Source organism: Halichoeres trimaculatus, unplaced genomic scaffold (genome assembly GCF_033239565.1).
Source record: "Halichoeres trimaculatus isolate MK-OKI-2021-1 unplaced genomic scaffold, fHalTri1.1 fHalTri1_scaffold_8, whole genome shotgun sequence".
NCBI classification, from domain to species: domain Eukaryota; kingdom Metazoa; phylum Chordata; class Actinopteri; order Labriformes; family Labridae; genus Halichoeres; species Halichoeres trimaculatus.
Genome location: NW_027437186.1, coordinates 33,390,447 through 33,407,233, shown reverse-complemented (window position 1 = coordinate 33,407,233; position 16,787 = coordinate 33,390,447). Strand labels below are relative to the sequence as shown.

At 39.9% G+C, this 16,787-nt stretch overlaps 1 protein-coding gene across 1 annotated transcript in view; it reads right to left on the bottom strand.

Moving 5' to 3' along the window:
- The window catches only part of pcsk2 (proprotein convertase subtilisin/kexin type 2), a 48,681-nt gene that overhangs the window by 4,900 nt on the left and 26,994 nt on the right, over positions 1-16,787 (bottom strand). Inside the window, exons 6-11 of the mRNA XM_074676507.1 lie at positions 16,303-16,379; positions 15,250-15,338; positions 14,586-14,761; positions 8,976-9,191; positions 6,270-6,370; positions 2,833-3,060 (exon numbers count right to left, since the gene is read on the bottom strand). Of these exons, the coding sequence (XP_074532608.1) occupies positions 2,833-3,060; positions 6,270-6,370; positions 8,976-9,191; positions 14,586-14,761; positions 15,250-15,338; positions 16,303-16,379 (887 nt within the window). The remainder of the gene's footprint in view (positions 1-2,832; positions 3,061-6,269; positions 6,371-8,975; positions 9,192-14,585; positions 14,762-15,249; positions 15,339-16,302; positions 16,380-16,787) is intronic.

The window sequence follows — 16,787 nt, the reverse complement described above, 5'->3', positions numbered from 1 at the left end:
ATGCAGCATAAATTAGTCTTGACAGGGAGAAAAGTATAACAAAGCCACCATAACACAAAAGCTAATTAAGGTTATATAGGACCACAAATTTCTTAGATTGTTACCTCCACAAACTCTGTGTAAGTGGATTTGGCAAATTTAACCCAGTTACTCCACAGTTTGACAAAAACATCTTTTGGCAGACGTAAACAAAATGTAACCCTTTCCATGGCATAAATATCATTTTTACAAATGTGTTGTGGGGGGGTTCGGGAAGCAACCACCATCTAGTAATAGCTTTTTTACAGGTGATGGTCAATATGCCATTAAAGCATTTATCTCTATTTTTTATTAGGGAATCAACATTTCCTAAAAATAAACTATAAAACCGTAGAAGTATGTCTATTTCAATGATGGATTTTTGTCTGACTACCGAAACTGATCGCAGATCGGGTTGGGGATGCAAACAATTGTCCGAAGGACAGAGAACATCGTGGCAAGCTAAGCTACACCAGGATTTCCAAGGCGATAATGTGTCATTAATCTCAATATTTGAGTCTGTTCACAGCATTTCCTGTCAGGTCGGTCATGTACCACTTTAGTAAAAGTACATATATAATGATAGAGTATAACTTGATTAAGAGGTAATTCACAGCTATAAGTAGCTCAGAAGTAAAACTCAGTGTTTTTCAGAGGCTTTTTTAAAGTAAGCCTCTTGCCAAAAGAACATAATGTATTCCGTGGACCTCCTCTTCCATGACAATTATAGTAGTAACATCTTTGTTTTGATACCTTTGGGTACATCATGATAATGAAGCTAACTCCTCATATTGGTCTCTCCTGCTTGTTAAGTGTAAGTGCAAACACTCTATCGCTGGTAATTCAGTGTAAAGTGTTACCCTGTTAACTGGTAACTCTCAGTCAGACAATCATCGATACGTCCAGCTTAGCAGTTAGCAGTTTGCGCCATCACTCTTGACTCCAAAACATCAGTTGCTCTATAACGGTCAAAACTTAAGAGGAGCTGAATTCATGGTGAAATATTGTTTCTGGAAACTGAACACAGAATAACCGGACATTCTTATACAGAAAACAGTTTTAGTTTGGTGTTCAAAGAACGCTAACTTGATTTGCAATAGTGATGATGCTAATCCTGTTTTTCGAAATAGTATCTTGTAAAAACAGGAAAAACAAATACTGTTTTTACAAGATAGTTATCACAGATCACAGGATTTTTTTTAAGTTTATGCAATATGCCACTATAGCTGCTTGTGTGATGCTCAGCATTGTAAAAAAAATGAATGAAAAGCAAATGCTGGTTCAAATTTTAGTGGATGTCTGTGCTTTTCCTTCATCATCACTGGCCTTCAACCCTGCAGACTACACAATCAGTTGGAGTAGAGCGTCCAGTCCTTCGGTGCCATTTTTTTTGACAAATGGGCTCCTGACAGAGCTTTTTTTTAACTGTCCAAGCACGAAGAGGCAAGTCCTCTTTGCCATTTGCATGAAAAGCCTTCAGGGATGCAATAAAAGCAGCTCTGCTCTTAAGGGATGCTCCTTTTTATCTGGCCTGCACTCAAGGGACACACTGGGGGGATCACTTTCCCAGCATGTTGTCGTGACTGCATCATCTGGCGAGCGCTGATTAGAGAGTGAAATAAGGATCCAGGGGTGTTGATGCTGGCGCTGGCTAAACTGAACCGACAAAACAAACCCAGCGTGCTTTTCTTTTTATCTACACCTACACATTGACATTTTAACAATACATGTAAAAAGCTCCTGGTTCACATCTGCACGTTAAAACACCTCCACTCGCCCGCAACCCCTTCCTAGCTGTCAGTCAGTGTAACTGTTTCCAGGGCACGCCATGCTGGGCCATTTGTGGCACTCTAATTAAAAGGAATAAAAGGGTTTGCCAAGGGAAACCACCAGGCATCACACACAGCAGCTCAAAGCTTAAGTTAAGGGAGATGAGAGTTAAATGGATAAAAGATCGCTTGTAAGGTGTGCAGGGAGGACAGGGGAAGGAAGACATGGTGATTCAAGGAAAGATATGATATAATAAGAGTGAAGGCTACATGATAAGACTTTGTGTTTAACTACAGCTACATCTTGCTATGTGTGAGATGGCTTTATTACAAAAAATATGATGAATCTGAGTGCAAAACTACTTCAGCTAAAGGGCTAGCAATGAGTTCAGTCATATCTGCCGTACAGCAAATGTTAGCTTTCTTGTATTTTTATGGATGAAAAATCAGTGAAGCTAAAGTTCATACCAGGCCAAGGAAGACTGTAGCAGCAAAATGTACATTTTTTCCCAAGAAATAAAAAATACACACTACATTTTCCAACACAGTGACAGGCTGACATTACCTCAAAAAAACTGACTGAAAATATTCCCTCTGTTATTTCCAGTTTTTAATGGAGTGACAATGGGTGTGAATTGTAACATCTTTTTGACATTTCACCGGATTTTTACAAAATTCTGTCACAGAGGAACTCATTTCAGGTTTAGAAAAAGAAATGCATTAAATAAACAGCTGCTGTCACAATAACAGTCCTTGTTAGTATTGCATCCATCAGACAGACTGAGGAGCTAATCTGAATATTATAGGGTTATGAAGTGGACACTCCCATCGCAGATGTTTTATTGAATTAAACCTTATTGGAATTACTCAGTGATTAGATAAGAATGTCTCCTGGGCTCTGCATTGTTTTCCTTTTAAAATCTTCAGAGACAGAATGAAACCTGAACACCACTAAAGCAACACTCATCATCGTCTGTTACGCTATAAAGTATGTATGTGGCGTGACAGAGAAAAAAAGAGAAGCAGGAGAAGAAATGTGACTCACTGGGTCTCCTGAATGGATCCTGCTACACAGTGAAAACGCTCAGGCACTGTTCTCCAATCCTTGGCCATTTTCACCATCCCCCCAGCGTCAAGCACACCGTAGCCAAAGAGGTGATTGAACTCAAGACCCACACCGTTTCTCCTCCACTGATGGACTTCGTCATGGAGCTGGTTCCTCTTGGAGGTCAGGACTGAGAGGTGCTGCATGTCTCTCCATGTCAGGTTTGGGCTGAAGAAGACAAAAAATCACTCTTTAATAAGGTTCATAGCGCAACGTAGCATAACCAAGCGGCAACACCCAGTTAGTAAAAATGAAGCCTACAGAAGTAGGTCTGTTCATTGAGAATCCGCTTGAGACTGACTGCAGGAAGACCGAAAGTCACGTACAAACCCAGCCATAAAAACTGATTTTTACGGCATTAAAAACATATTTACAGCCTGGTTCAAAAAACAACTTGGGTCTGAGACGCTGAGTTCAGCTATCAGCACACACTGTACGGTGAGTGAATTTTTTTCCAACTCCACGGTTTAGACGATATCAGGATCATTTGATTATCCTACCAGAGATATAGCTTAGGTCATGTGACTTGCAGGCGCCCTGTAGTTGTTCAAAAGTAAACTAGCAGCTGGCGTCATATCAAATGTGGTTGTGTCCACAGGTTGGCTTCATTCCACTGTTTCAGGAACAGACGGGTGATGTCGGGGAGGCTACATCCATGTTTTATATAGCGTAACATGTTGCAGCATAATGTAGCGTAACATAGCATAATGTAGCGTGACGTAATGTAACATCATGTCACATAATGTGCTTGCCAAGTAACATTAAATCCCAACTTCAGCCCTTTTCAACCTTATCAATTTGGTAAAGAATGTTTTCTACCTCATCTCACTTCAGCTAACTTTGTACCAGGGGTGTTCAATGTTTTTTCAGACCAAGGATCCCCTAACTGATGGAGAAGCAGAGCAAGGACCCCCTTATTGAGTGTTATATTCAACCAGGCCTAGTACTAGGGGTGGGAGAAAAAATCTCTGTATCAAAGTATCAGGGTTTTTTGTTTAATGGTTTTAAATTGTGATTTTTTGATCCAAAATCTTTTTTTTTTCCAAATTTAAATCCTTCATTTTAGTCTTTGCTTATAAGCTGGGTTGAAAAAAAGTTGAGATCCCCTGAATAAATCCTGAAAACTGACTCACATGTGATGTGCATTTTTTGGGAAAATATAGCTCCTGATAAAATAAGTAGACATCATCAATCAACTTTTTCACATGGTCTGGTGTAAAAAAAAATAATAAGAAAAAAAAAACTAAAAAACGCAAAAATTGGTGATTTCAAAGAATCCCTATTTAAATCAAATTGGCACCCCAAAAAACTGAATCGAATTAGGACAAAAGCATATCATCCCAGCCCTACCTAGTACTAGGTATAAAGAAACCATGTTACTGTGCATTAGAGGTGGGTCTGTAACGCCACATGATGTTATAACCCCAATCATGTAATAATGTAAAACACTTTTACGTCATTATATGATATCATCACATTTTGTAATAAAATTCTTGAACGCAATATGTAATAAACTTTGCCAAATTATGTAACAAGTTCTTACACGGTTCCCGCATGTAAAAAGCAATACTTACTACATAATTCAGCAAACTTAATAACATATTGCCTTCAAGAATTGTACTAAAAAGTGCAGCAGATTATTACAAAAGGGGTGTTATTGCATAATGAGGTTAAAATATATTACATTATTACATATTGGGGCGTTATTACATAATGAGGCGTTACAGCCTCTTCCCCTGTCTAAAGGAGCTTGAGGTAAATGCTGAGTGAACCTGTGTGCAGTTTGAAAGAGCTGCTGTGTTGCTGAATGTGCTCATTTCTGACTAAAAGATAAAATCTTTGGCCTCTGTGTATCTATTGATTTGTGTTGAAAGACAATAACATGAGTAAATATTAAAATTTCTGGGAATAATTACTTGAACAAAACAAATTCCCTCATAAACCAAAAATATCACGGACCACTGTGAAAGACCTCTGCTGTACATTATCACAACTGACTCACACAAGGAAAAGATAGTTGGATGTAGTATAACAACAAACAACATAGGAATATCCATTTTATAGCGCCATGATCCCTAAGTTGACCTCAAATTTTCATGTCACGTTTCTCAAGTAGTGAGTTTAACAGTGAATAGTGAGTTCTCTTTTTGTTGTTGGGTGTCAGTTTAAGGTATCTGATAAAGTATTAACGAGACCTAACAGAAGCTAAACTGGTGGAAATTCTTGAACACATTTTCTGAAAAGCCTTTGGTATTTTTGTACGAACAGTAAAACCTGCTTCATGGTTTTCCCTCTGCATGTTTCTGAGTACTTAACACCCCTAAGTGTCTGTACTTTGAGGCACAAAGACACCAGTGTTTGCTTCTCCCTCTGTTATCTCAGCTCTGTGTTCTGACAGCTTTGTCCAGGCTGACTCATTCACTCCTGCTGTAGCGTGATTCGAGTGTGTTTGGGCAGTAAAAAGGCCATGCTCTCGTCCTAACAGCCTCGTGGGTTATTTGCCACCGGACAGGGTAAGCATCCGCTCGTCTTAATGGCAACATCATTATTGTGTGTGCAGAGCAAACACTGTTGCTTTACACAACCCCACTGGCGGGTGTCACTTTATGGCAGCGGTGTCTTGTAAAGCTTTAATGTGAGAAATGAAGCATTATGAGGGAGAGTCTCTCCTCTGAGGATTTTTGGTGCAGCAGTCGTTGAGGTTTTTGATTTTTACTTGTTTAATCATGTGTGGGCGGCAGAAGTGGCAGGTGTTTTCAGTTATTTCCCCATTTACAGGGAACAAGCTGCTGTGACTATTACTATTCATGTTGAAAATTCAAAATTTTACTGGAGTTAATATGACAGTTGACAAACAACATCATTAGATAAGATTAGATCATGTTAGGGAGGTTATGATTGTCAAATACCGTGGAGAATTTCCATCGGTAAGAGCCCCTTTTCACACAGTGAAGCACATAAGCGCTAAGCCTGTGTAGACTATTCAAGCTACCTCTTATATGAGTCTGTACTTTGTAAGAATCCAATTTGACTTCAGTGATAAATAAGCAATTTGTGAAAGGTACAGAGGTGACGTCGGCTTTAGAGGAGTTCAGACAGGGACAGAGGCTTTGAATCAGGGATATGAGCGCACAGACTGACAAAGAGGTTAAAGACATCAGCGTGACATAAAAGCTCAAGGTTGTACTAGGAAAGAAAAGCAGCTAATAAATAAAAAGCATGAAAACTGTTCCTGAATTGTGAAAGCAGCTTTTTTTCAAATCAAACCCTCTGAAATATGAAATGTAAAATATGACTTTGTTCTGTACATGAATCACACTCAATAAATCTAGATCACAGATATTGTAAGTGCAAAGACGGAGCAGTAAAGAACATACTTAGCCTCAAGAGCCAGGGCAAAGACACCGGCTGCCTCTGGAGCGGCTGCTGATGTTCCAGAGTGACGCAGTGTGCAGTTCCCGTACAGGTCTGTGGTAGCCTGAAATTACATAATCAAAGAAGAGGACAAAGATACGTCTTCAATACAGGATATATATCTTTTGTTTGTACAATACAGTAGCTACTCGCCTAAAACGTTCTTTTCTGAGGAGCTTTTTTGAATTCCTAGAGTGATGTTAAAAGTATACTCTGCAGGATTTTCCTTAAAATAAATTATCACCTTCTACAAGAATAATCCTGCCCATCATCACTTATGGGCCTTTACACATGCGTGTCAGTGTCTGTCTGTCTCAAACCCTCTCCTCTGCCTGGATGTTGATGTTTTAGTTATATCAGGGCGTTTCTGGGCAGAGAGTCAGTGTGGTTACCTCAGCCAATCACAGTTTGCTCTGAAATCTTATCAAGTGTTTTTATTTTATTTTAAGTAAAAATGTCTTTTAAAACTCGATATGGGCCACATTCACTTGACCAGTCCAGAAAAATGCCTTGTTGCTAAGTATTTAAAGACAAAACTAGGTCTGAATTGCTGGTAAAAAGTAACAGAAAACTGCCAACAGAACACGAAACATTTGCTCAAAAAATATCTTAATACAAGTAAGTTCTCTTGTTCCATTAGCAGATTTTTTTTCACTTGTTTCAAACAATTTAAACCTCATATTTGTCTTTGAACAACATGAAACAAGACATTTTTCTGGACTGGTTAGGTGAATGGAGTTCATGATGAGTCTAAAAAGACATTTTGGACTGAAAATAAGAAAAAAACACTTGATAGGATTTCAGTTTTTGCAGTGCAAGAAACTTTGTGTCTTGATTAGCAAGTAGAAAAAGCTATCCTGAGCAGCTACGATAGTAGACGTAGCACCGAGCAAGAAAAAAAACAACCAAAGTGAAACAGAATGCTAAACAGAAAAAAGCTTTTTTAATCAACGAGAGTGAAGCTTGGCTGGACTTTCACTAGTTTTCGGGCACTTGAAGAGCAGCAGGGGACAAAGGGTGACACGAGCTAGCTTTCTGCTAACCAGGCATGTGTCAAGTACCTGTGATTAGCTTGTGCTAACAAGCCAAGCTAGCTGCATGGGTCTCGAGTCTTTCCTGCATAGAAACCCAATGCCACAGGTGTTCCTGGGCTAGTGAATGCGTTCACGTAGTCATGGTTGGAGGCTGTGGGTGTGTGCTGCAGCTGGCACTGAGCCAAGCAGGAGGAGCCAAGTATAAATTTGTGTTTCACTTACAAGTAACGAAAATTCCTGCAGACCCAACCTTTAAGATACCACTATAACATACATAATAATACCAACAAGTAAGGATGTCCCGATACAGTTTTTTTGACTTCCGATCCAATTTTTACATAAGTTTCGCCGATACCGATCCAATACTCATTCTGATAAATCCCGTACTCTGTTGGGTGATTCCATTGTAAATGACAAGTCTTATTTGTAGTTTTAAAGTGAGCCCTGTTGGTACCTCCACGAGCAACACTCACTTTACAAATTTTACAAGACGTTGTTCTACTATCATTGCTTTCCAAAGAGAAGTAGTCGCACACAGTGGACATGTTTTGGGTTTGATTTAACAGCAGCTGTAAAGTGAGACAGTGCTGAAAACACTGCAAAACTGGACACATTTTAGTTGAATATCTGCACATTCAGTTTGAAAATCCAGCATTGTTACTTTCTGTCCATGTTTAAAACATGAGAAAGTATAATAGCCCCTCTTTAAACACAGATAGAGAAGGATGGCTGTGAGTTCAGAGTGTACATTAGCTTAACTATAACATACACAATTCAGCAGGCAGCTTATAGGATAAGCAGTTAATTTGGTTCCTAATTAGAAATAATAACAGATTGACTAAAATTAGACTGCGAACCCTGGGGAAGATGTGAAGCTCTGTCAACAGCTCAAGGTGATTTGCATAATCACAAACCCAAAGACGGCTGCCTTCAAACACTGAGAAATTCAAGTGACACTCAAGCATAGCAGGGGAATTCAGGCTGTTGTTCAGCTCAGATGTCGAAGCATTTCTTTTCTAACCCTGACCATCAAGGTCTTGGATTTTTCCTCTGTGTAAAAGTATGTCATGCTTCAGTTGCCACGTGCTTCAGTCTGATGACTCACTTTCTTCCTTTGTCAGGAAATACCCACTGGTGACACAATCCTCCAGGTAAATGAGCCTCTTACAGTAGAGTTCTGTTTGTGCCACACAAAGGTCAGTCGCTTGATTCACTTCAGTGTCTCCTGTTTTTTTCCTTTTTTTACTAAAGCACAACGCAACAAACTCATGATGAAAGACATTTTTCACCATCATCATACCAAAAAGGAGTCCCACAAGTCCAGAAAGACATTTCCAGTGTCTGTATCTAACACGCCTGCTATGCTGATCTGAGTAGCTGAGCATGATGAGGTCTGGAGAGGTGATTAGAGGAGATCACTTTCTCCACTTAAAACTCAATTTTCCTATCCAGCCCTGCTGGCTAACAGCTTCTTATGCTCTGATCCCAGGTCCTAGAAAATCTCCTGAAGGGCGTATCTTTAAAAGATTCTGATAAATACAGAAGCAGACATTATTATTATTATTATTATTATTATTATTATTATTATTATTATTATTATTATTATTATTATTATTATAATTCTTAGACACTCACAACCCCAGCCTCTGGATTCCTTTTGCGCCCGTTGCTGAACGTGGATGCCAGGGTGGAGGAGCAGCTCTCATCGTACAGGGCGGTGCGTCCGTCATTGATGGCTGAGTTGATGGAGATAGTCCACATGCTCGAGGCATAACCATCACAGTTGCAGTCGTCATAGCTACCACCGTCTCCTGATGCCCACACGTAGATGCTGCCTTTACCTCCGCGCCCCTGAAACATTACCAAGATGAAATATGTCATTCTCCTTCTTATTATTACCCAGGCCTGCAGGGGTGAAATGAGACGTGGGAATTCGGGAATTTCACCTGACTATAACTATCAAGTCAGTGTGTGCCAGTGTTGTAATGGTGGTTATAATGTTTCTCAAAGTGATTAAAGAAGCAATCACATTTGTAATACAAAGATGTAGAAAACAAGTACAAGATGTTGAAATATTAGAGACTTTGTCTACAACTCACCCTGCTGAATTGGATCTATCAGGGCTGTCTTCACATTCAGCAAAATGAAAACTTACTAAGGTGTAAGATATTTTTTGATGCATGATTATTCTTGCAGTGGAATGGAAGATCTGAGTAAAAATGGTTGTTAAAACTACCACAAACAGCTCCAGACAGTACAACCGTTCACTGGTCAAAGAATATAAAAAGAGAACAAATCTGAGTATAAAGAAGGGGAAAATGCTTTTTCTAATTAGACTTTATCATGTCCCTCTGCTACCTCAGAGAAGTTTAACATGATTTACTACTGAAATAAATAAATAAATAAATAAAAAAGTCTCACACTAACTTCAAGACCAAACCCTACAACTTGTCATGAAGCATTTTGGGAAATATAAAATTCCACTTGCCCAGCAAAATAACATTTATAAAAAAATCCTTCATCCCCTCAGCCATAACCCTCCTGAAAAACAATAAATAGCCTAAAATTCTGTTTGTTTCGTTTGATTCTGTTGTTTTAATGTGGATGTGTTTATGTTTTCATTAAAGTTGTACATGCTGTCTCCTGAACCAAGTATAAGAAGAACTTCTGTCACCTTTGAGGTGCAACGACGATAAAGTTTCTATCTATCTATCTATCTATCTATCTATCTATCTATCTATCTATCTATCTATCTATCTATCTATCTATCTATCTATCTATCTATCTATCTATCTATCATCTATCTATCTATCTATCTATCTATCTATCTATCTATCTATCTAAATATATATGTATTTTTTTTCTTTTTTTCTGAGGAATTTACAAACAGATTTAAGGATTTCTATAACTAATAAATATGTAATGGTTTGAAAATCTGCATATGTTCAGGATGAACATCCAAAATTATTTCTTTAAATCCATCTTTAAAATTTCAGGAAGCACAATACCCCCTCTTTTAACTAGACATGCACCGATCGATTGGTGCCAATTTTCCAATTTTGGGGGATCGTGATCGGTGAGGAGAGATCAGAGATCGTTGATCCACGACTGATCTTCTCTACCTCCAGGAAGGATTGACAGCCAGCCATTGTTGCTTTTTGCTCTGAGACCCAAAACTCAGGACACTTTATTGGTCTTTGAAGTTAAAATGTAAAGATTTTATTGTTTCACAGGCATTATTAAATGATTTTCAATAAAATAAGATTGGAACATCGAAGGCATATGCTGTCAGTTATAAAAAATAAAAAGTAAAAATAGGTATCGGCCCAAATCGGTATCTGCAGGTCAGGCTTTTTAAAGATCGGTGATTGGCCAGAAAATTGTGATTGGCGCACCCCTACTTTAAACTGTTTCCTGGTCTTAGAGTTGATCCTTTAAGGTGGTCAAAATCTTAACACAACACTTCACTCACATGTGTGACACCATCATAGACTGTATAAAGCATGGACGTAGTCTCCCCGACGTGCTTGTTTCTAAAACGGAAAATGAAGCATATCGGCTATTGTGGCCATATTGGTAGTGGCAAGGGCTTCGAGTACAGCTATAGGGCGCCTGCCTGTCACATGACCATGAGCTGTGCTTCTGATTGGGCAAGCTCCCGATTTCTTAATATCCTGTGAACTGTGAGTTAGGAACCCCCCCCCCCCCCCCCCCCCCACACACACACACACACACACACACACACACACACACACACATACACACACACATACACACACACACACACACACACACACACACACACACACAGTGTGTACTGGCTGTAAATTGGTTTATTTCTGCTTTGAAAAAGGCTTTTTTTTGGCTTGGTGTATATCTGACTTCAGGTACTTCTGGAGGTTGCCACTTGGACACCATCCATCAACTTTTTTTTTTGTTTTTTTTGACTCACATTTCATCTGTTTTATTTTTCTGTTTGTTTTTTTCCCTACAAACTTGATTCTAACTGAAAAAAAAGAAAAATAAATGAGCAGTTAGCAATGCAAAAGTTAATAAAGGTTGAAGATGACTCGAATGTAGAAGAACCACAGAAAAGCTGAGCTCAAAAACATGATGGTCTTCCTTCCAGGGTATAAGAGTACAGAAATGGCAAAAAGAGGAATTTAAACTGGAAAAAAATTCAAGTGGTCGTGAAAATTTAAAATGTCATTCAGTGAATTTTTTGAATACGATAAATTAGAAAAAAAGCAAGAAAAAACAGTAACAGCAGCATTTTTACACACCACTTAATGAAATACCCTGATTTCTGCAGCACTCCCACCATACCGGAGCATCTCTTATTTAATTAGATCAGGTCAAACAGGTGGAACAAAAGCCAAAGCTCTAAAACTGGTGGCATTTTCTGTCTTTTCTGCTCCTCCTTTTTCAGCACCCTGTGTAAATTCAAGCAGGATAAAGTGCCATCTTTGCTCCTGATAGAGTGCCTGGAAACATGAAACAACTGACTGTGGCTGCACGCAGAGAGACTCCTCTTCACCAAATGATGCACCTGTTTCTACAAAAGGCAGACCGCTTCTCCACAACAAGAAAAGATCAAGTGGAGGAGGAGGAGGAGGAGGAGGAGTATGTCCCTCTCTTCATGGTGCTTATTTATGTCGCATTCTGTTTGAATTGCAAAGGCCGGTTTGAGCAGCACTGAGCTCACCTACCTGCTTACGGCCTTCTGCTTGCACAGTCAAACAAAGTGCTTTCATTCAGCACAGTGCATCATGCCATTAATTTCCGTTATGGTTGCAACATGTAAAAAACCACACAAATATGATGGCGATGAAGATTTGAAGCCACTCTGTCTAATTTAGTTGTTAATAAGACATAATGTGCATCTTAATTTAAAACATTTCCCCTTTTTGTCTAAAGTGCACCTCATATTCAGCCTACACAGCAGCTTATGTAAGTGATCATTAGAATCTAAGAGGCAGATAGCAGAGTGCCTGCTTGATTAGTTGTGTTTACATGATCAGATATTACAGTCATCTTTGCTCCCACTCAGCCTCCATGCCAGAGACCAGTCACTTCAGAGCAACCTACACTGCTCAGCGCATGGTGCATGGTGATTAATCCAGCGGGTAATTGGAAATGTAAGCGTAAGCATGGCAACTCTGTGTGGGGAGAGTTAGAAGAGCTGAATTATGACTTGGCTGAAGTGTCGTTGAGCAAGATGTTAGCTCTTTGGGGGCTCTTAGCAGCCCTGATATTGCTGTCTGACTTTTTAGGGGTTTGGTTAATTGACACTGCAACAGTCTTGCAGAGTCAAAATCAGTGTTGCACATTAGGTATTTTGATACTCTGAGTGCTAGATTACAGTTTTTACCTTGAAACCAAGCAGCAACCTTCGGGCTAAGAATATGAGACAATGCGGAAGTGCAACAATCTGCTATTTCTGGAGTGTTCACTTGAGGCTGGTTCCAGAAGTACCAGAAGTCACAAACACACCAAGCCAAAAAATGTGTTTTCAAAGCAGAAATTAACCTATTTACAGCCTGGTTCAAAAACCGTCTCCTGTCCGAACTGAACTGTTGTCTAATTCGCCAGTTCAGAGGATATTAAGATTGCGAGCTGGGCCAATCAGAGGTGGTTTTGGTGGTTTGTACAGTCTATGGTTGAAACTGTCTGCCTTTTAAATCAGTATCAACAAGGGAGCAACCTCTGTGTACAACCTTGATGTTTTTATATTTCAAATAGGCAAGAACAGTACAAAATAACCATTAAGTGTAGATCATAAATTGCACTTTTTATTTCTTTTAAGTTATTTTTTAAGTTGTATGCCTTTAATTGAATAGAAGAGAGGGGAAGGGTATTTGAAATAAGCAAAGGCTTCAGTCTACACCTTTTTGTTCCTGTTTTGCTATTTGTTTTGTTGATTTCCTTTTTTACTTGTTGTTTGGTGTTAACTCAGAAATAGCATTAATTTAACATTTTTTTCATTTTCACTTCATTGTGCAGTTTTTATGTTAAAATGACTGAAATAAACTAAGGACCTGTTCACACTACAAGGTTTCATCCGTACACTTAAATGCAGTGAAAATGCTGTAGTAAGCATGCCAAGCCTTTAGTTGGCGCTTTAACTGTCTTATCTAGAAGTGGTGTTTGGTAGATCTCCACTGAAGTAGAGTTGGGCCGATCATCTGGTGTATTGGTGAATGCTAAGAGCAGAAGTGGAGCAACAGATGCTCATTTTGTTGAAAGACAGGCTGCAGATTCAGCAGCACAAGCACAACATGGTAGTCTGCAACGATCGTAACAATAATACTGTTGTACTCATTGACTGTATAAAACATGGACGTAGCATCTGCGATGTCACCTGTCTGTGCCTGAAACCTTGAAATGAAGCCACTCCGCAGATGCAGATACATTTGCTATGATGTCGGCTGTGAGTGATTGGAAAATCAAACGATCCTAATAACTTCTAAACCGCAGAGATTGAATAAAAATTTACTCACCATACAGTGTGTGTCGATAGTGAAATCAGCGTTTTAGACCCAAGCCTTTTTCAAACCAGGCTGTAAATATATTTTTAATGCTGTAAAAGTCTGTTTTTATGGCTGGTTGTAAGCGTAACTTCCAGTCTTTCTGCAGCCAGCCTGAAGCAGATTCTCAATGAACAGCGACTTTTAGCACTTCCGCATGGGCTTGATTTTTACTAACCGGATGTTGCCCCTTGGTTGTACTGTTATATGCACTTGCACTAAGCAGATGTTAGCATTTCCGCTGAAAACTCCAGCTTACTGTTTTTATGGTAATGTGGTGGCACCATTTCAGAAAAAATCCACTCAGGCCAATTTAAAAAGCTTGCGTTTTAGGACAGCTAAAGTGCCGTTTGTGTGTAAACACAAGGCTGAAACACAATACTTTTGCGTTTCACCCAAAAATTGTTGTCGTGTAATTGGCTTCTTAACTAAACTAAAAAACTGAACAGCTGATAGTAGAGGAAACTTTTGATGTATTTAGCAATGTGCAGTTTCTATGCAGATGTGTAGCTTTTTCAAGTACCATCTGTCATTGCCATCATGGCAGGTAGCCCCTGTAACGCCATGGCTACCATGTTTGTTCAAATAACCATCGTCAGCATCTTACTTCTTTTGTGCGATCAGTGGAGTCTCCTTCTAATTTCTGCTCTAACTCAGCTTGAAGGCAGTTTACTGGCTCAACCTTTCCAAGGATGATTTATGCATGATGATGCCTTACTTTGTTGACGCCATCAGCCATCGCCTGCAGCGTGAGCTCTCGTGGTCCATCCACTGTTTTGCCGTCGTCAGTCGGCCCCCAGCTGGCACTGTAGATGTCAATAACCTGAGGCATGTGGCTGATGGATGATGCCTCAATGATGTCAGTCATGAAGGGCTGATCCAACATCCTGATTCCTGGAAGAGAAACATCTCCATGTGAAGCATATGAATTCTGTGTACTGTTAGTTCCTCATCATTATACCAGCATTAAGCTAGCGAGGACGGTACACTACAACCCATTTATAGACAGAGCAGTAGTGTTAGCTATGGAGTCTCACACAAATCAGACAGTCAATACTCATCTTCTTCTTCCATGGAACTCCCAGAGCAAATTTAAGGAAAATCAATAAAAGCTGGAAGCATGGATGGGTTTCACTGACCTCTACAGTAATTTCCCATAATTCAGTAGGCTGTGGTAAACCATTCAGCATGCTTCAGTACCAAACAACACAGCTCTTCCACAACATTTTATACACTCTGCATCCAGTATTTCCCTATGAGTGACTAACCCTTCATGATTCTTTCACCGTCACGTTATCAGAGCTGTTATTTGCTTACATTGCTCTCAGCTCATTGTTATACCCCCCCGCCGCGTCCAACTGCAGCGTTATTATGACACACACCTGCCACCTTGGAGTTGTAGGCGACTCCCACGCCACAGATGTTGTTGTTGGCTGCTGCAGACACCTCCCCTGCACACCGTGTGCCATGACTGTGGCAGAACAAAAATAACACAACAACGGGATTAGCATTCATTTACATGCATTTGTACAAACAGTTACGGTAAGGGTTGGGATTGATTTTTAAGATCAGATGCTACACCTGTGTCTGGCTGGAATGATGGGATTGTTAGTGACATAAGATTAGCATTTTTTTTTGTTTGCATAAATCGATCTCAATTTTGCATACACGCAAAATTTAACCCGAGAGTTGGCGCCTACATTCACCTATCATTCATCTGTGTTTGCCTGGATATGTTTGCACATATCAGGGTTCTCTGTGCACCATGTGATGTGTGTCTTTTTCTCCATCCCTCCAACCCCCACAGGGACACTGCAGAGAGTCAACCCCTCACTCCCAGCATGCATTGCAACAGACAGGCAGCTATTTATAACAACCAGCTGATTAGCCTGAGAGTTGTGCCCGACAGTCAGCAACTGCTATGCTGGCAAACCCAAATACCCCTTTTTTCACTCCCACACACTCTCTTTCTGTGACACACACACACACAATATATATATATATATATTTAAGCAGATAGAGGCACAGTGGAGGAGTAGAGGCGGAGAAAGGATGTGTTTCTCTTTGTTCCTCTCCTCGACATGTGTCGCTGAGGCAGTGGATCACCCAGCGTGATTGGGAGATGTGAGGCAGATAAGGTGTTATCAGACAGAAGGTCGACATTGTGAACACTGCAGCCCTGAGCGCAGACTAGACTTGTGCTAGTCCGCCTTATCTCTTCCAAGTGAGTGGGTAAAAATAGGCCCTGTTTTTCTATTGTGCAGTGTCGGACAACAGCTCTGTTTATACTGCACCATTATGTCTTAATGGAACTATGTGGAGAGAAAATCAATAGAGGAGAGCTTCCAGACACCAGGGAGAGCACACACATGTGCACACATAAAACACACTGGCTATGTGTGTATACAAACAGGGGTTGGCTGAGTGAGCTTTACCTGTTGAACCAGTCGTCTGTGTAGCGGGGAAATGGGAACGGGTCATTGCTGCTGAAGTCATAGCTGGCGTCGGCATTCTGAAAAGACCAGAAAGATGCTTTTACAAAAAAATAACAACAGGGAGAGGAAAACAAAGGATGAGGCAGCAGAGAGGAGCAATTCATGGTGAAGTGCTGACCTTATCATGACTGCTGCGGAGTGCAGCAATTTTTAGTTTCTCAAAACATGAGGTCGAATGAAAAACAAACACCCAGCTGAAAGTAGTCAGTTACAGTGGGGGAAGTTTTCCTTTCTTTTTAAATGAGCAGATCACTACAGAGGAAGCTTCTATTTTTTAAGTGTGAAGTGAGAGCTGGCCATTGGGCTCTGGCAGGGAAGTAGTGTAACAGAAACTATTTCAATGAAACAGTGTGGCGTACACTTCCTGCAAACAAGTTTAGTTTAGTTTAGTTTTATTTGATTCTTGATAACATAAAAAATAGAAG